The following is a 24,905-nucleotide window of genomic DNA, read 5'->3' as shown; positions in this document are numbered from 1 at the left end:
AAACATCATTTTCTCTTGCTGACTTTGCATTTGGATCAACAGATGAAGCATAGATTAGAACACCTACAGTATAACATGGTAATTTTATCAGGGTCTGCTAACTTGGAACAGCAGTTGAACCAGATGTCTTGAAAACAATATCAGAAGTGAAACAAGGGCAATAGAATGTAGACTTATTAAATCAATTGATGTCGAGGGAATGAGATTAGGAAATAGGACACTCACAGTGAAGACGAGTTTTCGTATTTGGGCGGTAAAATAATCATGGCAGAACCAGAGGGGATATAAAATACAGTCCGCCAATAGCAAGTAAAGCATTTCTGAAACAGAGATATTTTTCAACATCAGCTATAAATTTAAAGTCTATTCTGAAGACAACAGAAACTTTTGAAATGTGTGCTGCATAACAGTGCTGAATGTTAGATGGGTAGTTTTGGTAACTAATGAACAAGTAGTAAGTAGAAATAGGAAGGAAAGATATATACCGCAAAACTTGATTAAAAGGAAAGATTGGTTGATGGGATGTATCCAGAGCACCAGGGAATCGTCATTGTAGTGATGGAGCGAAGTGTGTGTGTGTGGGGGGGGGGGGGGGTGAAAATTGTAGAGTGGGAGCAAGGCTTGGGGACAGTAAGTAGCACAAAGTGGATGTGGAAGAGGTTTGCACACTTGAAAATTTTGCGCAATACTCTAATAAACATTCAGACACATTTGCCCAGAAACAGAAGGCCTCGTGAGTATCAGCACACTGGGGTTTATAACGTTCTAGCTGCCCTGCTCAACAGTCGCTTTGTTGTGTTGTAGTTATCGGTCTGTTTTATCAAAAAATGGTTCAAATGGCTCTGAGCACTATGGGACTCAACTGCTGAGGTCATTAGTCCCCTAGAACTTAGAACTAGTTAAACCTAACTAACCTAAGGACATCACAAACAGCCATGCCCGAGGCAGGATTCGAACCTGCGACCGTAGCGGTCTTGCGGTTCCAGACTGCAGCGCCTTTAACCGCACGGCCACTTCGGCCGGCGGTCTGTTTTATCGACGTGCTTTGCATGGCAGGCTGGATGTCAGGGGCAAATAAATGATTCTCAAGCCCATGAAAGCCTGCTCTGAATGACAGACGTCTTGTGGGATAAGAAGTATGAGCCTGCTTTATTTATTTGTGCAGGGGCTACATGTGCCGATGAGCATGGCTGGGGAATGGTTAAGATGGATAGAGGAGGAAGTGGACAGAGCGAGGGCTAGGAGGAAACGAACGGAGAGAGGGAAGGAAAGAGGGATATATGAGGCAGGTGAAAGGCGTAGAGTGGTGGTGGGCAGGCGGTAATGGAAGAGGGGGAAGCAGAGATGGGAAGAGAGAGGGCAAGGAGGAAGTGGTCAAAGAGAGGGAGAGGAGGAGATGATGGGCAGAGATAGGAGGAAGGAGGAGTAGATGGACTAAGATGGGGGTGAGAAGGAGATCCAATGTCCAGATATATTTAGCAATGGCGAAGTGTTTGTGCATTCACTAGTACCATTTTAATACGACGACGACGACAACGACTACAAGAAGGATCCGCTAATTCCGATTGCACAGGCAGCACTGTCGTTGTGTTCCAGAACGACCTGCTGGGACAGTCGCTGTACAACATCACGCGGCCGGAGGACCACGAGGAGCTGCGGCGTAACATCGAGACGGCTCCCAGCGACGGCCGCGCCTCTTCCGCCGCTTCCGGCTGCTCGCCAGGTGCGTACGTCTGCCTTGCCTGCGTAGCGTAGCAGCTGCATGACATCCGGCGTGTCTAGCCGCTGTACTCTCTGTGAGAGAGCTTTCTGCGAATTAAACGTGCAAAGCGCAGGTACCACGCTAACACCGCCTCAGACCCTGACAGTGACCGCAGTTCGGCGGTGAACAGAATCCGTACGTTGCCTCAGGTATGCCGTATGCCGCTAGCCACTCATTGACAATTAAGGAGCAAAAATGTGGAAACACCGTGACAAGTTCTTGCTTGAACATAAATGCAGATGCTGGACGAGCCTGCAGGTTGCGCTCTTGAATCTGACCACGGACGGCGCCTGTGCAACGTCCTCGATACGTTGCAAGTGTCAGTCGTGGTCACGACAGTGTCCTGCGTAGGTGTGAGTGCGTGATACAGGAACGTGGGCGCTTCCGTAACCAAGGTAGCCGAAGTACGACGGTCACTCCAAAAGAAATGCACACTTTTTAAAAAAAAAATCCATCTTTTATTCCACATGTTTGAAAGTTTTACAGTGTGTAGATACATCCCTTAGGAACAATGTTTTCTTTTCTCCACATAATTTCCATCCCTCTCAGGCCGGCCGAAGTGGCCGCGCGGTTCTGGCGCTGCAGTCTGGAACCGCGAGACCGCTACGGTCGCAGGTTCGAATCCTGCCTCGGGCATGGATGTGTGTGATGTCCTTAGGTTAGTTAGGTTTAACTAGTTCTAAGTTCTAGGGGACTAATGACCTCAGCAGTTGAGTCCCATAGTGCTCAGAGCCATTTGAACCATTTGAACCATCCCTCTCAACTGCCTTACGTCGTCTTCGAACCAGCGCCTCTATACCCGCACGGTAAAATTCTGGACCAACCTGTTGGAGCCACTGTTTGGCAGCGTGCACAAGGGAGTTATCATCTTGAAACCTTGTTCCACGAAGAGAGTCTCTCAGTTTCCCAAAGAGATGATAGTCACATGGAGCCAGGTCAGGACTGTAAGGCGGGTGTTTCAGTGTGTTCCATCTGAGTTTAGTGATCGCTCCCATGGTTTTTTGACTGACATGTCGCCGTGCATTGTCGTGCAACAGCAAAACATCTTGCTTTTGCCAATGTGGTCGAACACGACTCAGCCGAGCTTGAAGTTTCTACAGTGTAGTCACATATGCATCAGAATTTATGGTGGTTCCACTTGGCAAGATGTCCACAAGCAAGAGTCCTTTGGAATCTAAAAACATCGTAGCCATAACTTTTCCAGCAGAAGGTGTGATTTTGAATTTTGATTTTCTTGGGTGAATTTACATGATGCCACTCCACTGATTGCCTCTTCGTCTCTGGTGAAAAATGATGGAGCCATGTTTCATCATCTGTCTTGATTCTTCCAAAAAATTCATCTCCACCATTCTCGTACTGTTCCAAAAGTTCGCTGCTTACCGTTTTTCTTGTTTCATTGTGAGCCACTGTCAACAAAGGCACAAACCCTTTTGAACGCCAACACTTTCAGTATTCTGCAAACACTTCCTTCCCCTATCCCAACGTAGCGTGACAATTCGTTCACTTTGATGCGTCTGTGAGCAGTCACCAATTCGTTAACTCTCTGCACATTGTCTGGAGTGTGTGCAGTACGAGGCCTGCCGCTGCGAGGAAAATCCTCAATATTTCCGCGCCTGCTTTCATTACGTAACCTGCTTGCCCACCGACTAACTGTACTGCGATCGACAGCAGCATCTCCGTACACCTTTTTCAACCTCTTGTGGATGTTTCCCACTGTCTCGTTTTCACAGCACAGGAATTCTATGACAGCACGTTGCTTCTGACGGACGTCAAGTGTAGCAGCCATCTTGAAGACATGCTGTGACGGCGCCACTCACGGGAACAGGTTGAACTAAGTTTGAAAACAAGCGGGAAGGATGTATCTACACACTAAAATTTTCACATATGCAGAATGAAAACTGTATTTTTACGAAAATAGTGTGCATTTCTTTTGGAATGACCTTCGTATTTGGTGTTTCATGAGGCACCATAACCGAAAATTTATATCGCATACAGGGAGAGCGGAAAAATATCCACTAAGTCAAGCGCGCGGAAGTATGTGTTGAGCGATCGTTGCAGACGGCCGCTGAAGAGGTTTGTGATGAAAAATAAGGAGACGACAGCTGCAAAAGTCACTGCAGAACTGAATGTTACATTCGCGAACCCTTTCAGTAACGAAGGAAGCTTTATAAGCAATGAAATGCGGGGTGAGCTGGAATTCCAAAATCACACATTAGCGATACAATTTGCCAGTAACAGGTAAACATGACGCTGAAGCAATAAAACTTGGACGATACAGCAGTGCGAGGAGGTCATTTGGTCGGATGAATCTTGTTTCACAGTTTCCAACTTTGGGTCGAGTTTACAACTCAAGAGTGAAGCGCGGCGGGGGTTCGGTTATGATTTGCCTAGCTGTATTGTGCTTTTCCATGGGTTCCGTAGTTGCTGTGCAAAGTAGCATTACTGAAAAAGATTATGTGGCCGTTTCTGGGTGATCAGGTCCATCTTATGGTGATGCTGTGTTCCAAGACGATAGGGCGCCTGTTCACACAGCCCGCATTGTCCAAGGCTGGTTTTGTGAGGACGAGGATCAATTGTCGCATCTCCCCTCCCCTGCCGGCCGCGGTGGTCTAGCGGTTCTGGCGCTGCAGTCCGGAACCGGGGGACTGCTACGGTCGCAGGTTCGAATCCTGTCTCGGGCATGGGTGTGTGTGATGTCCTTAGGTTGGTTAGGTTTAAGTAGTTCTAAGTTCTAGGGGACTTATGACCTAAGATGTTGAGTCCCATAGTGCTCAGAGCCATTTGAACCATTCTCCCCTCCCCTGACCATCACAGTCACCAGATCTCAGTATGATTGAGCCTTTGTGATCGACATTGGAGAGAAAGGTGTGTGATTGCTATCCACTTCCATCATCATTACCTGAACTTGCCACTATCTGTAGGAAGAATGTTATGAGATTCTCGCGTAAACGTCGCAAGAGCTGTATTTATCCGTTCCTAGATGACTGGATGCTATTTCGAATGCCAACGGTTTTCCTGCACCATATTAAGCATGATAATGTGTCCTGGCTCTGGTGTTTCCATACTTCTGTCAACCTTTTAAATTCCGTAGAGCTTCGAAATTGCAGGGGTCTTTATTCCAACGTATCACATTTTCCCCGTAGCTCCAGACACTTACTATGCGATTACCATCGGTTGATTTTAGCGTGGCAGTGGAGGTGCGAAGGCATGTGAATAATCAAACCAGTTGTCAGCTTGGAACACAACAGAGTCCACAGCGTAATCGTGACGAAGATGGAGCAAAAGGGAAGCACTTCTTCATTGAGAATGTTGAAGTAAACATCTTGGTTCACAATCATCTTGGTCTTGAAGCGCTTGCATTAGCCGTGCTTGCAGACTCAATTACGGGAATTCAGGTCCGCCTGCTACGCAGAGAGCTTATCTTTTTAATGCTGAAACATACTTCAGCGCCTTTATGATATTATTAGTGGCTGCTTTTGTTCAGGTCTGTAAAATTCAAACCCGTTTTAGGCATTAATTATTCGAAAGAAATTTAGGCCTTAAAACGGTCTATACTGAAGCGCCAAAGAAACTGGTATAGACATGCGTATTCAAATGCAGAGATGTGTAAGCAGATAGAATACGGCGCTGCGGTCGGCAACGCCTATATAAGAAGTTATTAGATCCGTTACTGCTGCTACAATGGCAGGTTATCAGTTTGAACCAGTCGACGCACGAGCGATGGGAATAAGTGTCTCCGAGGAAGCGATGAAGCGGGGATTTTCCGGTACGAGCCTTTCGCAAGTGTACCGTGAATATCGGCAGTCCGGTAAGGCATAAAATTTCTGACATCCCTGAGACCGGAAAAAGTTCCTGCAAGAACGGGACGAACGATAACTGAAGAGAATCGTTCAGTGTGACAGAAGTGTTCAAATGGTTCAAATGGCTCCGAGCACTATGGGACTTAACATCTGAGGTAATCAGTCCCCTAGACCTTAGAACTACTTGAACATAACTAATGTAAGTACATCACACACATCCATGCCCGAGGCAGGATTCGAACCTGCGACCGTAGCAGTCTAGCGGTTCCGGACTGAAGCGCCTAGAACCGCTCGGCCACCGCGGTCGGCAAACAGAAGTGTAACCCTTCCGCAAATTGTTGCACATTTAAATACTGGACCATCAACAAGTGTCAGCGTGCGAACCGTTGAACGAAACATAATCGATATGGGATTCGGAGTCGAAGGTCCACTCGTGTGTACCCTTGATTACTGCACGGCACAAAGCTTTACGCCTCGCTTGGGCCCGTCAACACTGACATTGGACTGTTGATGACTGGAAACGTGCTTCCTGGTCAGACGTGTCACGTTTCAGATTGTATAGAGCGGATGGACTGGTGCGGGTGTGGAGACAACCTCATGAATCCATGGGCCCTGCATTTCAGCCAGGGTCGGTTCAAGCTGGTGGAGGCTCTGTAATGTGCGCGTTCAGCTGGGGTGATATGGGACCCCAGATACGATTCTGACAGGCGACACGTACGTAAGCATTCTGTCTGATCGTCTGCATCCGTTCATGTCTATTGTTCATTCCGACGCACTTGGGCAATTCCAGCTGGGGAATGCGACATCCCACAAGTCCAGAATTGTTACAGAATGACTCCAGGAACACTCTTCTGAGTTTAAATACTACCGCTGGCCACCAAACTCCCCGGATATGAACATTATGGAGCATATCTGGCATGGTTTGCAACGTGCTGTTCAGAAGAGATCCCCAGCCCCTCGTGCTCTTACGGATGTATTGACAACTTTGCAGGATTCATGGTGTCAGTTCCCTGCATCACTACTTCAGACTTTAGTCGAGTCCATGCCACGTCGTGTCCCGACACTTGTGCGTGCCCACTTGAGCCCTACACGAAATTAGGCAGGTGGGCCACTTTCTTTGGCTCTTCTGTTTATATCTGTTGCCGTTATCAGCTTATTTTCTGCATTGCTCTATTCTGTAGAACATTCTCAACATTACTGAATATCGGTGGCTTGTCATCTCCAACAAAATAATATTATTGTGACTTTTGTTCGTGAGTTAACAAATTACTTATAAGCATAATTTTGTTGTGCGAAAGGACACTGCCTGAGAAACAAAAGTGCGGCACCCGGAAGAGAATAAGAAAAACTAAATGAAACTTCACGAGTTGAAAGGGTATATGATGTTATTTCAGTATTTGCAAAATCTAGTGGAATTTGCGAAGAACTTGGCAGTATGAGCCCACTTAACAGTGTAACGTAGTACCCCCTCTGATCGGGATGCATGCCATGATTCAGTGGGGATGGGTGTCGTAAAGCCGTTCTGTCCTGTACTGAGGCGAACTGGCCACAATTTCTCTAGTAACTGCTCCTTGATACACTGGATACTGGCAGTGAGATGGAGCTGACGTCTGAGCTGGTCTGATGCATGTTCTACTGGGAACAGATCGTGGCCGTAGGAGTACCACAGCATAACGGACAGTTCATAGAGATTCGTGCCATGTGTGGACAAACATTGTTCTATTGAAAAAATGGGGACGCCACAGGACGTCCGTGTCGTACCGTAGTGCTGTCAGCCAAAATCTGAAATCGTACTCGACGGTTCCCCCCACTATGAAGCCAGAGTTCCGTCGTTGTGCCAATGCAAAACAATGAAAGAATGGAACCTCTTCCCAGCCCGCCGCCATAATCGCCGGCGATTGTCATCCGGTGTAGTGTAATGAAATGTGCGTGTGGCTAGGGCCTCCAGTCGGGTAGACCGGTCGTCTGGTGCAAGTCTTTTTAGTTGACGCCACTTCGGCGACTTGCATGTGAGTGAGAGTGAAATGATGATGACAGCACAACGCCCAGTTCCCGAGCGGAGAAAATTTCCGACCGACGGGGAATCGAACCCCGGCTCGTCGCATGGCATCCTGGCATGCTGACCACTCAGCTGTGGAGGCGGACGGTGTAGTGTAGAAACGCTGGTTACCGCTGAACGCAATGCAGGGCCCCCAGGTAACGGAAGGCTACGCATCGACGTAATTCGCTATTCCAGTTGCTGCTAGTCTTCAACCAGTGATGTGGGATGACACAGAATGTTGTATTAGTTGGGGTTACGACGTGCTTGGTGCACAGTACGGCGATCCTCCCTTGTAGCGATGAGACTACGCTGCCTGGAACCTCGATGGCGATATACCTGCCCTCACGTATCTGTGTAGTCCAACGTAGGACCACCGTTACATTCGAATGCCTCACAAAGCTGGTTATTGCACGAGTCGACTAGCCAGGTAAATGGAGACGCATAATGAAGACCCATTTCAAACTGTCAAGTTTTCCTAACGCGGTATTTACGTGTCCTTCACAGCGACCATTCAGCATCTGACGCTGTGCGCGCCTCTTATATACCCTACCAGGCATGTTAACAACATTACACACGATCAACAGTGCTGCACTACCGTGGCCGTTCTACTTCTCATAGCGAATTGCAACTCGTCGTTTACATACGTGCCAGTGGTGTGTACGTGCACGAAGTTAATATTTGCTTTCGAGCAAGTCTTCTGGATGCTTATGTGCATACTCCTCGGTTCGGAAATAACTGTAAGTAATCGCAAAACATTGTCGCGAAATATGTCACGAAATAAAATTACGTTTGAAGTTAGTTGGTAACTCTCAGCCAAACTCACAATAGCGTCCCTTAGTTGCAGATGACATGCTACCGGTATTTAGGAACGTAGAAAGCATCCTACAAAACATAGCCAAACAGAAAATAAGCTTTAGGTCCAAATTTCATTAGAAAAATTATTAACTACAACTTTTTGCTTTTTGCAGAACTGAGTATTTCTTCGTGTCGGAAGCATGACCAAGTTATATATTATAATGTGTAGAACACAGTTCCCGAGCGGAGAAAATTTGCGACCTGCCGGGAATCGGACCCCGGCTCCTCGAATGGCATTCTGGCGCGCTGTCAACTCATCTATGTAATACATACAAAAAACGCAACTTAGAATTGTAGACATAAAACTATGTGAAGATCACAATACAATAAACATAAAAATACGAAATACATATCGTGATTTTAGGCTAGAGCTAAACGTTTCTTGCCCAGAAACGGGCGACGTCAGTTGTATTTGACTTTGTTGCTATAAGGTCCTCAATAACGCATTTGGCGGGGTGCTGGGCAGGAGTGCGTGTGAAGCGTCGTTTGTAGTGTTCCGCATTCGCAGAGCTTAAAATTTTTGGGGTAGCCCCATTTATTGAGAGTGTACGTAGACTGTTTAGCACATTGCAGGTGCCCCAGTTTTCATCGCGTCCTGCTGCTAGTTCCCCTTTCCGCTCCATCCAGTGTTGATTTGAGGTCTTCTTCCGAAGGTCCAGTCTGGTTTTAGGTTCTTCGTAATCTTCCGCCGGTCTCAGGAAACTTCGCCTTGATTTTAATCATTGGTGATCCGGTTGGAGACCGTAGAGGCATTTTAGAGCCCAAGTTCATAAGACTTTATTGCTTCCATCCTGTTATATCCCCGATTAATAACCTTTCCTCCCGGAACACCCTGTGTAGATGCCAGACTGCAAGTCTTTGGCGGCTTTATGGGAAGTGTAGTTGTACGAAGAGAGAGATGTACAAAACTCTTCTACGACCTATTTTCCAGGTATTTTAGTCATTAAATTGAAAATGGTGCGAGGAAATGCAACTGCATTTTTGATAGGTTTACCTGATAACTGTGTGACCTGTACAGAGGCACGTGGCAGGCCCCATTGGTGTACCATGCAAGAACGACACCGTGCATCACGTGAAACTCTGGGATTTTGAGAACTTTTCCCAAATTTAACAACTCACCCACCCCCTTACCCCTTTGTACGTATCGCTTGGAGATATTCGTCATATATCAAAGATGGTATGCTCGAAGGCTTGCAGGCACTTTATCGTTCAGCACGGAGTTAGGAAACGAAATGACATGAGCAAATATTCGAAAATAGTGCTCCTGCGATGTGCTCACCACCGTACACTCGTGATGGATTTCTGAATATAACTGCAGGTAAAAGTTAAGCTGTACTTTTCCGTTTTACTTGTTTCAAACAGCACGTTAGTATTGATGTTCTTTTGTTGCCGTGTATTTATTTGTTACCACTTGTAACAATAGCGCGGCTTATTTTTTGTCACAGGCCAAAATATGCCGCTATGAAGATTTTTTAGCCAAAATATTTGTAGTTGATAGCACTAGAACTTATAAGATTTGCCCTGGCTCAGAGAGGACGCGTGACCCAGATAACCTCGTTCTTGGAAATCGTCCGATGTCCCCCCTGACGATTTTAACATGCGGAATGTTCTGCGCTAAGCGGCGAACTTGTCGCTCGATTTCCCTTCATAATAGCCCTAATATTAGTTGGATACTTCCATGTGTTTGCTCAAAGCGTTATTTTTACAGAGTAGTACTTGGTTGGGAGGCCATTCCGTCGTGTGCCCGTTGTTCGGGTCAAGCCATCATTCTCTCTTATTTTTGTTTTGTTATTGCCAGTCCTTCGTGGGGTTTTGGGCTATTCTTCGCCGCCGTAGAAGTTCTGGAGAAACTTTTTAATTCATGTATTTTGGGAGGATTGCAGGCTAAGTAGTTTCAGGAGAGATTTTTCTATCTTTAGGGGTTTTAACTGTTAGTCTGCTACACCTAAAATTCTGATGTTTACAAGAACGACATGCTTGAAACGAGTTATTGGGAAAAGGGGGAAGCGATGGAGGGTAGAGAGGAACGATAAAAAGAAAACCACTGATACTGTTGTTCTGACTTTTGCGCTATTTTTCAAGTGCCTCTAGGTTTCCTCCATCCTGTAACGCATTTACCTAGTTCGTTTTAGTCACTTCCTGTCGTGTGATTTCTCTGATATATGAATATTGCTCCGGTTCAGAATGAATAATTGTCGGAAGTAGTTCGTGACAGTTCACACGAGGCATTGTTTCTTACGGCATTGTATACATGCACTCCTCGAATTTCGACTTTCACTTTTCCACTAACGTCCTGTTCTCTACGGTAATATGTTGCTCACCCACGACCGCATATAGCACCACAAGGACACTCCGTAATGAACCTCGTGCCTCCTCGCTTGGGAGATAATCATTAATTAATTTTGATTAACTAAAGCAGAAACGTATAGAATAATACAGGACCTTACGCCGTTGCCACTGCCACATAAATCTATGTCGTGTGGTGAGGAATGTAAGTTACATATGCATAGCTGAAGTTAACTTTCGTATTCACTTTATACAGCAACCTGCTTTGCTTTGAAGAATTCATGTTTAGGGCAGCAGTGATGAATAAAGTTTCGCCTTCTAACCTTAGGCGAGCCAATTGGGCCCGATCGACCGCCCTGTCATCCTCTGCCAATAGCGTCATTGGATGTGCGGTATGGAAGGGCTTGTGGTCAGCACACCGCTCTCCCTGTCGCTGTTGGGTTTCTTGAGCTTGGAACCTCCACTAATCGGTCGAGCAGCTCCTCAGTTCACCTCAAGAGGCAACGTGCATCCCATATCAAACCTCCAAATCCGTGGCAGTACCAGGAATCGAACCGGGGTTCCCTGCGTTTCAGTCAGCCGCGCTGACCACGTAAAACAGATTGTTGGAAAAGCTGGTGTGAGACTGAGACTTATTGGGAGAATCTTAAGGAAATTTAATGCATCCATTAAAGAAATGGCGCACAAGATGTTTTTCCAGCCGATTATTAAGTATTGTTCATTAGTTTGAGAATACGAAAATAGATTAAAGAGAAAGAAATAGAAAAGATTCAACTAAGAGCAACGCGTTTTGTCACGGGATCGTTTAGTAGACGCTAGAGCGCTACGGAAATGTTCAACAATCGCCAGTGGCATACTCACAAGAAAGACGTGCTTCACGCACAGGTTTACTGCTGAAATCCTTAAAGCGTATGCTCCAAGAGCAGGCGGGCAACATATTACTTCCCGTCACATACGTCTTGTGAAATGACCGCGACGAGAAAACCAGATAAATTAGAGTTAGTAGGGAGGTGTATCGAGTCATTATTACTTCGTTTCATTCTTGAAAGGAACATATGCTACCAGAAGTAAGGTCCGTCATTGACTTGCGTTGTTGCAGAAACTTCTATTGTACTCGTTCGAACAACGCCGGTGTTGTTGCGACGGTGCCAAAGGGCAGCGAGAATTCTTGCGGGGAGGGGGGAGGCTTGGGGCCCTAACAGTCACGACTGGTGTCTGGGATCCGATCGTATGGTCGCGGTGCTCGTGAAACAGGAATTTCGGGAAAGGCGTATAGGATAGTGTTCTGAAGCTCCATCAGGTTGGAACCGAGGACGCGCGAAAGAATCAAATTGAACATCTTCCTACAACATGTGGATTGTGTCTTCCAGTGTACGCTCGCACTGGGTGTAAGGAGCTGTGGGACTACTGACCAATCATTGCGTATGCCTGCACGCGCTTACGATCCAAATCTGTGCTTATGGTTTTTGACAGCTGCAGGCTGCGATTTCTCAACGGTCCGTACACGGGTGCTGCGACTATTGTGCGTTCTGTCTGTGGTGAAACGGGCTTGTCCGAGAAAATTGAGAGGGCTGGTGAGACAATTTTCATTGTCAGCTTGAAGAAATCATCTTGGGGTTCCACCCTGTGTACTTTCTGTCACCCGACTGCGCGTGAGTGCCAACTTGAAGTCGCCCGTCTTTAAGGTAGCATCTTCAGTGGACCTGATGTGCAGTGCCATTAGACCGTGCCGTGAGACTTGAGCTTAGCCAGTTGGGCGGGCGCTGAAGGAGAGCTTCGATTTGTTCAAGCTGCTAACCTTTTTGCAACAACTGTTGTGTATCGCAGTCGCAGTGTATCTCTGTACAATTACTTTTACTGTTCCTGGTTATACAGATTTTTGATATTTCGTAGCAAACAATAGATCATAACATGTATGTACACTGCTTTGACATTAATTTGTTCCGCGTTGACATTTTTGCTCGCGTCTCTTTCCCAGTGACTCTCAAGGCAAGGAACCGCCCAGTCGCAACGCCAGAGTATAAGCGGGCCTCCACAGCAGTGGAGACGGACTCTCCCCGTCGCGTCTTGTCGATAACTTGAGCCGACAGCTTTCCACTTCCCATCTGCAAATATGTTAAGCCAAAGCGCGCACAGTGGAATGTTCCATACTTAAAAACTACCTAAACATAGTTTTGGGTTTCCACGAAGGTCTTTCAAGGGCCTGACTGGGTTAGTAGTTATTCCTTAGAATCGAAATGTTACACCAGAGGACCTTGCTTGTAGAAATTGCTTCGTCTACGATGGAACCGACTCACCTCGAAAATCACCTCGTCCTCATTCTGGAAATGCCTACCATGCAGTGATTTCTTCATCTAAGTGAAGAAGAACAAGAGGAAGAAGGAAGAGGAGAAGTCGTTGGGTACCATGTCATGATCAATGGGTACCATGTCATGAGATAACGAAATGGGGCGGGGAAAAAATATAATAAAGAAGTAGCATATGTAACTGCGTCCTGCACTGAGTGAGCTGGGGTGTTGTCTACATCTACATCTACATCCATACTCCGCAAGCCACCTGACGGTGTGTGGCGGAGGGTACCTTGAGTACCTCTATCGGTTCTCTCTTCTATTCCAGTCTTGTATTGTTCGTGGAAAGATGGTTCAAATGGCTCTGAGCACTATGCGACTTAACTTCTGAGGTCATCAGTCGCCTAGAACTTGGAACTAATTAAACCTAACTAACCTAAGGACATCACACACATCCATGCCCGAGGCAGGATTCGAACCTGCGACCGTAGCGGTCTTGCGGTTCCAGACTGCAGCGCCTTTAACCGCACGGCCACTTCGGCCGGCTCCTCATGGTCTCTTCGCGAGATATACGTAAGAGGGAGCAATATACTGCTTGACTCTTCGGTGAAGGTATGTTCTCGAAACTTTAACAAAAGCCCGTACCGAGCTACTGAGCGTCTCTCCTGCAGAGTCTTCCACTGGAGTTTATCTATCATCTCCGTAACGCTTTCGCGATTACTAAATGATCCTGTAACGAAGCGCGCTGCTCTCCGTTGAATCTTCTCTATCTCTTCTATCAACCCTATCTGGTATGGATCCCAAACTGCTGAGCAGTATTCAAGCAGTGGGCGAACAAACGTACTGTAACCTACTTCCTTTGTTTTCGGATTGCATTTCCTTAGGATCGTGTAGCAGAAACACTTCTCGCGACACGTCTTCTTGACAACCTCACGTAACTTCGTCAGAAGATTTCGGCAGTATGCTCCTAAGACGGTTTACACCTTACGAGCGTAATCCGTTAGCGCTACGCCATGGCTGTCGCAAAAAACGCTCAGCGTCACCTTGCCTAGATGATGCTTTGGTTTTCGCCCTTTTCGGCGGTGGTAATTCCACACGTTTCCACTGCTTGCTTCGTTCCTTTTCCCTGGAGTCCTAATGGTACATTTGACACTCGTCCGTGGTGGTTAGGTGGCTAGAGAAATCATTTGTGTTGGCGTGACACGATTGCCGCTACTGCGTCAGTTCAGCGGGCTGCTTCAACGGGAGTGAACAGTCGCGGATTCCAGCGGGTGGCAACCTCTGTCATGTTCACGATGTCGTAAACTGATACGTGACTTATTTTCACTTTCTCCATTGTGATACGCCGATCTTCGAGCACAGAGTCTCCACTTTGTCCTTCGTCATCCAGGTCTACCTGACCAAACTGGAAGTTTCTGGATCATCTGACCAATAATGGTGGCGTGCTTTGCTACGCTTCGGTCACCTCAGTGTGAATTATTGCAATGTTTCTCACATTCAGCTGCAGAAACGAAATACCGCACGAAACATCTAGTTTTTGCTTCTTTAGCTGCGCGGTACGGTATTGTGCGGCGGTAAAAAACTTAATGGCTACTCCTCGTGTAGATGTGCTCAAACGCTTAGCTTCAGTAATATTTACGCTTCATGTAATTGCTGATGCGGGCACCAGAAAATGGACTTGCTTGATAGCATTCGGTAATATCTTGTTGAAGAATTTTCTGTGGCAATTCTGTACATAAGCGCAAAGTTTTCATTGCTGAAACACTTTGTAAGACTTACATCTGATGCCTATTCGCTAACCTCACATAGGAAACTGTTTAAAAAACTAGGCGAACTAACAACATTCTCTCAATAAATTTGCTCTTTAATGAAGTTTTATTTAAAGACCTGTACATTATTAAACTGCATTGATGATTAATAAATTCCTGTTACATAACTTGCTAGCATGAGCCATCTTCTCACAGATAAATTCTATCTTGCAATAAAATTATTTTGGGTGTTGGTCGTGTCTTTATAAAACATCGAATGTATCTTATTTGCAAACACACTGACACATGTCTCAATATGGGGAATTGTCACATAGTTCCTGTTCTGGGCCGATACACGGTCGCTCGGTGCCCACAGCACTCACAAACTGTGGGTATCTACTCGGCAATATTATTTTACTTCCCTATACACTGTCCAGTCACACTGATATGGACCCATTCCGCCCCCCAGTGTTGTGCGTGAAATTGCGTGCTTGTGGAATATCGTCTCAGTTATGTGAAGGATCCGTGATTTCCTGTCAGAGAGGTCACAGTTTGTAGTAACTGACGATGTCGTCGGGTAAACCAGAAGTGATTTCTGGCGTTTCGCAAGGTAGTGTTATAGGTCCTTTGCTGTTCCTTACTTATATAAACGACTTGGGAGAGAATCTGAGCAGCCGTCTCAGGTTGTTTGCAGATGACGCTGTCGTTCATCGACTAGTAAAGTCATCAGAAGGTGAAAACAAATTGCAAAACGATATATATATATATATATATATATATATATATATTAGTGCGAAAATTGGCAATTGACCCCAAATAACGAAAAGTGTGAGGTCATCCACATGAGTGCTAAAAGGAATCCGTTAAACTTCGGTTACACGATACAGATCAGTCAAATGTGAAGGCCGTAAATTCAACTAAATACCTAGGAATTACAATTATGAACAACTTAAATTGGAACGAACACACAGAAAGTGTTGTGGGGAAGGCTAACCAAACACTGCGTTTAATTGGCAGGACATTTAGGAAGTGAAAGAGATCTACTAAGGAGACTGCCTGCGTCAAGCTTGTCCGCATTCTTTTAGAATACTGCTGCGCGGTGTGGGATCCTTGCCAGATAGGATTGACGGAGTACATAGAAAAAGTTCAAAGAAAGACAGCAAGTTTTGTATTATCACGGAAGAGGAGACAGTGTCACTAAAATGATACAGGGTTTGGGATGGACATAATTAAAACAGAGCCGTTTTTCGTTGCGGGAGAATCTTCTCACGAAATTCCAGTCATCAACTTTCTCCTCCGAATGCGAAAGTATTTTTTTGACGGCGACCTACATAGGGAGAAACGATTACCGTGATAAAATAAGGGAAATCGGCGCTCGTTCGCTCTTTCCGCGCGCTGTACGAGATGGGAATAATAGAGAATTGTGAAGGTGGTTTGATGAACCCTTTGTCAGGCACTTAAATGTGAGTTGCAGAGTATCGATGTAGATGTAGATGTGGGTAGCTGCGGTGGGTTTCTCCGTTGAGGATCCGTGGTGCGAACATCCCGATCGAGGGGATCCAACAGATACTGGCTTGCGCTTAAATCGAGAACTTTGGAGGCCAGGGGAGCACGGTAAACTCGTTCTGGTGCTCTCCCAAGCAAGCACGTACACTGTGAACTTGTGACGCGTTGCACTGCCCATCGTGCTAAGAAACACAAACTGATGGTCCCCAAGGATACAGGTATACTTGTGTCATCCACTGTGCCTTCCAAAATGACAGGATCACTCTTTGAGTGGCACGAAAACATTCCCCAGACCATAACACCCCCTCCTCCAGCCTGAGCCCTTCCGACGATTGTTGCAGGGTGTTTCCAACACGCCAACGGCCAACTGTCAGATGGAGAATAAAACGTGATTTTTTTTTAAAAGGCCACCTCACGCCGCTCAGCGGACGCCCAGTGGCGATACTATCGTGTAAATTCCAGCCTTCGTCGCCGATGAGTAGCAGTCAGCACGGGTGCATGTGAACTAGGCCCCTGCTGCGGATGCCCATACGCAGCAGCGCTCGCTGAATAGTCGTCGAGAAGACGCTGTTGGTAAACTCTTAGTTCATCTGGGCGGGCAGCTGCTTAACAGTTGCACGTCTATTCGCCCGCGCACATCTCCACTACCGTCTTTCATCCCTGTTGTCCACGGCACGTAATGCACAGAGTTGCCTCGGTGCGGATTTTGGATAGCGCTATTGTGCCATGCTCGGCATACTTCAATTACTGCGGCACGTGAACAGTTTACGAACTAGGCCCTTACACGATTATGTACCCTCTACTGCTAGTGCTGCTGCCTGCTGTCTGTGAGTGGTTATTACACGTTGACGTCGAACACAGGCGATGGTCACATGAATGTGGCTGGATCGTGTAACGTGTGAAGCAAACATGTGTAACAAAATTTTGTTTGACTAATTTCAAAACTGACAAATGATGCGCACTCTCATTAGCATCATAATCAACATTATGCAAGATACCAAAACTGACCTTCGCAATTGACTCTTATTAGTTCTTCCCACGCAAGAAATCTCACTGCTAACCATTAATAAGACACACTATCATAAAACTCAAATAAAGTTTTTGGACCACAAACTCCTTAGACTGTGCATCCATTAAAACTGACCAAGCGATGAGTGAGCTTTTAGCCTCGTTTTCACTAACATGGGACCGCGCCTAATCGTCATCACCGATTTCGTCCAAAATTATAGCGTATGCAGTGGTTGGCCAGAAATAAAAATTGACTGAAGTGGGAGATCCAGATGGACAAGCGTTCACACACACACACACACACACACACACACACACACACACACACACACACACACACGCGCGCGCGCGCGCGAACAAAGCAACATGCGCGCGCCATAACCTAGTAATATATTTAATCAAGTCGAAGCTTCCTGGCAGATTAAAACTGTGCGCCCGACCGAGACTTGAAGAAAGAACCTTTGCCTTTCGCGGGTAAGTACGCTACCAACTTAGCGACCCAAGTGCGACTCACGACTCGTCTTCACAGCTTTACTTCCGTCAGTACCTCGTCCCCTACCTTTCAAACTACTCTGAGGTGTGAGAACGCGTCGTGAGTCATGTCACTTGGCAGAGCACTTGCCCGCGAAGGCAAAGTGTCGGTCCGGCACACACTTTCAATTTGCCAGCAAGTTTCACGCCAGCGCACACTCTACTGAAGAGTGAACATTCCGTTGTAGTTTACTAAACGCGTCTGTAGTTAGTTATGCACCTTAATTTTGAAAAGTTGCTTGTAGTGTTTACTGACGTCACCAGCTTCGTATGATTTGACCTCTCTAGTGATTGAATTGCTGTTAATTCCGTAATCTGTCGTAATGAACTTAACAATAGTAACTCTCTTAATTATCGTCCTAAAGTCATGCTTGAAGTTTCCATGAGCTCATCTCATCGTCGTGATGTTTTCCAAGTACTAGGTTTTCTGTATCATTTTTGTTAGGTCTGTAACGTAGTTCCATTGAAAATATAATGTTCATCTTTCTTAAGGTTGAAGCTCTTCTGTTGGTGTCTGCTAAAGAATGTTTTTTTTTTTTTTGGAGGGGGTCCGCCTGGAGCAAAAACAATTTTTTTCTTTGTTTCTCTTACCCAGATTGGTTTCGCTGAAGTTTGAGCTTGACCAGTGAGCTTTTATTGTGTTTCATCAAACAGCAGGAAAAATACTCGTCACTACTTGTATACAAACTAATTCAAATAGCCGGCCGGAGTGGCCGTGCGGTTCCCGGCGCTGCAGTCTGGAACCGAGCGACCGCTACGGTCACAGGTTCGAATCCTGCCTCGGGCATGGATGTGTGTGATGTCCTTAGGTTAGTTAGGTTTAATTAGTTCCAAGTTCTAGGCGACTGATGACCTCAGAAGTTAAGTCGCATAGTGCTCAGAGCCATTTGAACCATCTGAACTAATTCAAATTCTTAAGTAAGTCTTTAAACAATGGAAAACCCAGGATGGAAAGAAAATTTTTACAAATTTAAACAGTGTTTACATCTATTCTTTGCCATCACATACTGTGTTTGTACACGCTCTGTTGTGCTTTGTATTTCAGTTGTCGTCCTTTCACTGTTCATCGTCTGCAGCCATATGGAACTTAATGTAGAAAAATTGTTTAGCTCGAAACTTTACGACTGGCATTGTTGTGGTTTCGTTTTTCTGCTGCAAGTTCTATATGGTTGCATATGACAGACTGTGAAAGGAAGACGACTTGATGTGAAACGTAACAAAAACCAGGAAAACCACAGCATATGGTAGCAAGGTATATAAAAAAGCATTGTTTTTCACATTTGTAAATACTTTTTTGGAAACTCGAATTTGTAGGTGTACAAGTAGTGAAGAGCATTTTTCTTGTTGTTTTATACAAAGAAAATAAAAGCCCACTGATGTTATGAAAGTTCAGCGAAGTATGTTTGGGTAATAGAAGAAAGAAAAAAAATTTGTCCAAGGCAGGCACCTGTAAATTTATTCGTAATGAAATTTTCCCTCTACGGCGGACTGTGCTCTTAATGAAACTTGCTGGCCGGACCGAGACTCGGAATTCGGGACCTTCGCCTTTTGCGGGCAAATCAGTAGAGCACTTGCCCGCGTAAGACGAAGGTCCCGAGTTCCAAGTCTCGATCCGTAACATAGTTTTAAGCGACCAGGAAGTTTCATATTTATTCATCTTTTCGCCTCGATCACTTTAGTTGCTACTGAGGCTTCGGCCTCAGCGCAAAACGCTCGAGGACGTCATAACGCGAGCCGACGCTGTAGTGTCCGTAGTAGCAGTTCCCTATCCAGCGGTGCCTGTTATAGCATTCTGCAGAGACCAAACAATAAGAGTCGGACGCACTGCTATCCGATTTGATACTGGAAGGACATACATTTCTGAAAGTCCATGTCTTCGTTGTAAGGAGAGATCCAATTGTTCTAGTGAAACAGAGAGGATTGGTTGATGGGACCAAACAGCGAGGTCATCGGTCCCATCAGATTAAGAAAGGATTGGGAAGGAAGTCGGCCGTGCCCTTTCAAAGGAATTATCCCGGCATTTGCCTGAAGCGTTTTAGGGAAATCGTGGAAAACCTAAATCAGGATGGCTGGGCGAGGATCTTGAACTGTCGTCCTCCAGAAAGCGAGTCCAGTGTCAGAGAGAACCGTTTGAAGAGTTTAATGCATTATGTGAGAGTTTACAATTAGTAACTAATAGTGACTTTAGTTTCTCCTTTTTCAAATTTTATTTTAAACGAAAATAATGTTACACAATTTAAACAATTGCATCTAAAGTCACTAGTGGCAAGAAATGTGCGAGGCACGTTAGCTAATTACATTTGTCAGAGCAGAATTACGCTATAAAAATATTTAGTTACCGTCAGTATTAAGCTTCATTGCTGTTTGACTCTATAGGTCTTTCATCCAGTCGGCCTACTTTTGCACTGAGAATAACTAGATTGCCAAATTTCTGGCCCCTGTAGTACCGCTGTGGTAATTTCGTCAAAGGACACGGCTCTCCGCTCGCTGCACGCTCGAGATAAACTGGTTCACGTTGCACGCGCACGCTCTGCTCGACGCCGATGCTGCCAACTGCGCGCGTCTTCGGAAGTGCTCGCAGCCAGGACGCTACTGTATCGTCAAATAGTTTTGTGTTCCACGCTGCGAGGAAAACAGCGTCGGCCACTGTCCGCTGCGCTTCACCATTCAGCCGAGCACGCCCGCTGCGGCACTCGCCCACCTGCACGCCTCGCTCGCCCGGTCGGCTAGTGCCTCTCGTAATGTGACTCTGTGTGTGTGTGTGCGCAGCGCTGACGTCCGACGAGAGCAGCTGTGAGGACGGCGCGGCCGGCGGCTCGACGCCCAGCAGCTCGCCGTCGGCGTCGCGGCCCGGCACGTCGGCGTCCACGGCGTCGGTGGGCTCGTCCTGCGACGGCGGCCGCGCCGGCCTGGGCGGCCTCTTCGGCTCCGCGGGCGCCGCCGAGCACCACCGGCGCTCCTTCTACATTCACCTGGCGCAACGCGCCGGCGGCCGCGCGGCCGGCTCTGGCGCCGCCACTGCGGGCGCCGGCGGAGGCGGCGGCGGCGGCGGGGGCGGCGCGGCCGGCCAGGGCGCCGAGCAGACCACGTACGAGCTGGTTCACTTCCTCGGCTACCTGCAGGTCCCGCGGTCCCACGAGCCGCCGCCCGCCACGCACCGCCCGCGCCGACACCGCGGTAAGTGTCGACAGAAACGCTAAATTACTCGGAAAGAAAGATTAAAACTCCGTGCCCGGCCGAGACGCGAACCCGGAACCTCGCCCGATATTGAAGGCGGAAGTAATGCTGTGAGGGCGGTTCACGAGTAGTGAGCAGCTAGCGTACTGCCCCCAAAAGGCGGAGGTCCCGGTTTCTAATCCCGGATCGTGTTCTACCGATAAGTTTCGTAATAGCACACACTCCGCTGCAGAGTGAAAGATTCCTTCCGGAAACAATCCCCGAGGCTGTGGCCGAGCCGTTTCTCTGCGACGTCCTTTTGTCGCAGTGTGCGAGTCCTGTAATGTACGCGGGAGAAGTTTCGTGAAGTTTAGGAGAGAGATACTCGCAAAATGTCGAGGGCTGCTCGGCAGTGACACCTGGATAGCTCTGTCTCTATTCGCAGTAGTGACGTACAGTTTGACACAACTCTTTACTTACAAGTCACAGCATATATAACAAGAGAGTTGACAAAATTTGATGGTTTAGGAAAAAGTACTGCCAATCACAAATATAAATATCTCGAGTACATCGGTTCCCGACATCCTCCCCACCGTGCTCATCTCCGAGAGGAAGACCCGCTACCTGTCATCCTTTTCTCACCGTTCTCCCCACCGAGACGTCTGTCGTGCTGTGAACTTCTGTGCAATTCTGTTGTTGGCAAGGAAATGATCGGTCTCTGAGATTGCCGGTGAGAAGTCTCCTGAAGCGATGTGACTTGCTGACGAATATCAGATGTCGTCGCTGACCAGTGAGGTCTGAAAATTGTAATGTTCCTCCCAGAGCGAGAGTCCGTCTTCGACGAACGGATGAACGTATCCGACTTGTTTGAATTTCCTGCGTGAAGTGTTGGCATGGTACTGTTTTGATGCAATAAGTGTGTGTGTTTGCAGGTTCGAATGCTGTCGACACTTTACGAGTTCATCTTTGTGACGAATTTTGTGAGTCGGTCGAAGGATTTGGCCAGATGTACGAGTTAGTCTCCAGCAGGAACTGAATTTGGAAATGTCTGAGAGGCTGGGTGGTATAGTAAGTGCCATCACATGTTTTACATTCCTTCTCTCTTCCGAGAGGTCACGGCACGTGTCCGGAGTATCGGGTGACCGATGTTCTTCTGCGTGTGCAAGCCACAGAGGTCCTTTCCACCAAACGTGTGCAAATTGCATTTGATTGCCCAGCGGTCCTTATGTTAAGTGATCCGTGGCTTATCGTGTCCAGGACACGTTCCCACTAACTTGGTGACGTACGTGTATAAATTTCTGTCACTTGGTTACAGGTGAAAGTATCCCATCGATTAGCATTGTTCTGCATCCAGCCTAAAGTCACTGTAACATCTGTCCACAACACTGAATGAGTAATTTCGCACCCTGTAACTTCACAGAAATATCGTAGTAACTGTGCTCTTACAAGTGCATCTAGAAGTTCGATATGTGGCAGTGTTATCTTTTTGACGAGTGCAAGTCTGTTCTTTCTTCAGGTTAAGTGAGTCATTGTGCAGCCATGTAATATACTGCGGATGTACAGAGCTGCCCAGTATGCTTGTTCCGAAACAGCACAGAATATTTGAATCTGAACATTTGGGTTTTTAGTACTTGACATCCATTGTGGGATACAAATGTGAGGCAGAGAATGTAAAGTGGACACTCAAGTATTCCACTGTGTCACAAGATTGTTGGGTAGCAATTGATTTCAGTCAAAGCCCCTACACCACATTCCTTGGAACACTAATTTTGTCATGATTGACACAGGAGAAAATAGTCCTAGTGGGTCATAAAATTTGACTACAGTCTGTGGTAGTTTCCTTTTGGCAGTGGATCCATCAGGTAATTTTTCTGTGACATCTGTGTTAATGTAGAACCTCTCCCTTGCCGAAAACTTGAGTGTCTGTGGTAAATTCCTATCCTTTGGTTCTCCATATCTTGTGTAACTAGTATGAAGTAGTGCCTCATTTTGCTAATTGGAAGTTCAATAATTTCATGAGGGCCATTAGTTCATAATACACAGTGACAGCTACATTGTCATTACCTGTGCCAAAAATGAAGTCATCCACGAAAAAAATTGTTTTCTAGTATCTGTGTGGTGACGTGAAATACAGCCTCATGTCTAGAAGTGTGTTCTTTCAGCATTGCCAAAAGCAAAAATGGACTGCATGTCAGGCTGAATGGAGGTCTAGGGAATAGCAAGTCATTACTTCATTTGTGGCATGGTATTTTTCAGTAAATTGGTTATGCCACAGAAATTTTGTCAAATCCTTAATGTCTTTGTGGTACACAAGTTGCAGAAATGCTTGCTTAATGTTACTGCTAATAGCCAAGTGATGTAATCCTGCCTCCAAAGTATTGTGATAGAGAGTGTGTTGATCTAGTGACAAGATGCATAAAAAACTATCCTTCACTTTATTTTAACAAGTTTATTCTTGTTATCTGCCTGGTGCAGAAGGAAAAACACGGCGGTACTTGGTTCTTCAGGAGGAGCGAGTTCTCATGGTTCTTTGTAATGTAGTCCAACACAAGATTGGTAAGTATCCTTTGGGGAAATGTGTCAAGACATCTTCTATGTAAACTATAAGTTCTGCTTTCTGTGTTCAGTTAGTTAATACAATATAGAACAATATTTTGTTTCTTAGTTAGGCAAAGGGTGCTTCAAGGATCACGTACAAGATAAAATGCCTGAAATTGTCAAGGGAGGACAGAATCTTTATTGGTCTTTATTGTATCATGATGTGTAGTTATGCTTATTGTCTCTGATTCCTACAGTGGTCTCAGTTGCTCGTCTGTGGACATGGAGCCTGAAGTACAAAGTTAACAACGGCTAAATTCACTCAGATGGTAGATCTGCTCCCACTGAGGATCCAACTGAATATGATAGGAAACAGAACAATTTATTTAAAAAATGTGGATCAGTAAACTGCAGATGACGATCTTCCAGTAATTTTCTGCCAGCTGTTGTCAGTTTTCTTGACTGGAGCTGCTACTTCTCAGTCAAGTAGCTCCTCAGTTGCCCCACAAGGGCTGAGTCCATACTGCTTGCCAACAGCACTTGGCAGATCCTTATGGTCACCCATCCAAATGCTAGCCAAGCCAGACAGTGCTTAACTTCAGTCATCTGATGGGAACCAGTGCTACCACTGCAGCAAGGCTGCTCGCTCTAGTAATGATAACTACCAAATAAAAGCTTTACGGGCATATCTTCTTGGGAATCTTTCTGTGGATCAGCTAACTGCAAAGTGTGGATAATTGCTACAGTCCTCTTGAGGTTTGAGGCAGAGGTAACTTTCATATCTTCTGTTCTTAGTCCTAGAATTAGCCCACACTCATCTGATTTCAAAACTGACTGTGCTACACCATTCCGGGGAGCTAGTATGAGATTTGTATGTGCAAACACTAAGTTGTCATTTGTCAAAGGCAGGCAGTTTCAAATCTTCCGGTAATGACTTCGCTGTGCAGGTTGCGGGGTGAGAAGGAAAGTCTACTTCTTATTCTGTCCAGTAAGTCCCCTTAACTGGGGGTTCAGGACAACTTTTCCGTAACTCACCCCATTTCCTAAATCTCGCCAGTCGTTTTTCTTCAGCCCTCTTCCTGTCCCTTCTACTCTTCTGCCAGAAGCAGAAGCCACTGACTCTGAAATCTTGCATATTTCCATATCTTTATATTAGTTTTCTCCAGCTGCTGATCGGTGAGTAGACTCAAACATTGATTATTTTCATTGATAAACACTGGAAAGAGTTGCTTGGTTTTTGCTGTGTGAACTTTCTCAGCAGATTTCCATATCCTATAATTAACTTCTGTTTCCTTTTTCTTTCAAAGTTTATTAAGTCATAAACAGAAATAAAAAAGAGAAGCAGAAAAGAATGTTTTGATCAAACTTTGGCCATATTTATTGCCT

General features: G+C 46.1%; 1 protein-coding gene across 3 annotated transcripts in view; it reads left to right on the top strand.

Moving 5' to 3' along the window:
- Nucleotides 1-24,905, top strand: part of LOC124613966 — a 520,281-nt gene that overhangs the window by 406,281 nt on the left and 89,095 nt on the right. For all 3 annotated transcript variants that reach the window (XM_047142754.1, XM_047142753.1, XM_047142755.1), the window contains exons 5-6: nucleotides 1,597-1,723; nucleotides 20,595-21,002. In XM_047142754.1, the coding sequence (XP_046998710.1) occupies nucleotides 1,597-1,723; nucleotides 20,595-21,002 (535 nt within the window). The remainder of the gene's footprint in view (nucleotides 1-1,596; nucleotides 1,724-20,594; nucleotides 21,003-24,905) is intronic.

This window comes from Schistocerca americana, chromosome 4 (assembly GCF_021461395.2).
Source record: "Schistocerca americana isolate TAMUIC-IGC-003095 chromosome 4, iqSchAmer2.1, whole genome shotgun sequence".
In the NCBI taxonomy this organism is placed as follows: domain Eukaryota; kingdom Metazoa; phylum Arthropoda; class Insecta; order Orthoptera; family Acrididae; genus Schistocerca; species Schistocerca americana.
The sequence above is the reverse complement of the archived record's forward strand: the minus strand, read 5'-3'. Positions and strand labels throughout refer to the sequence as shown.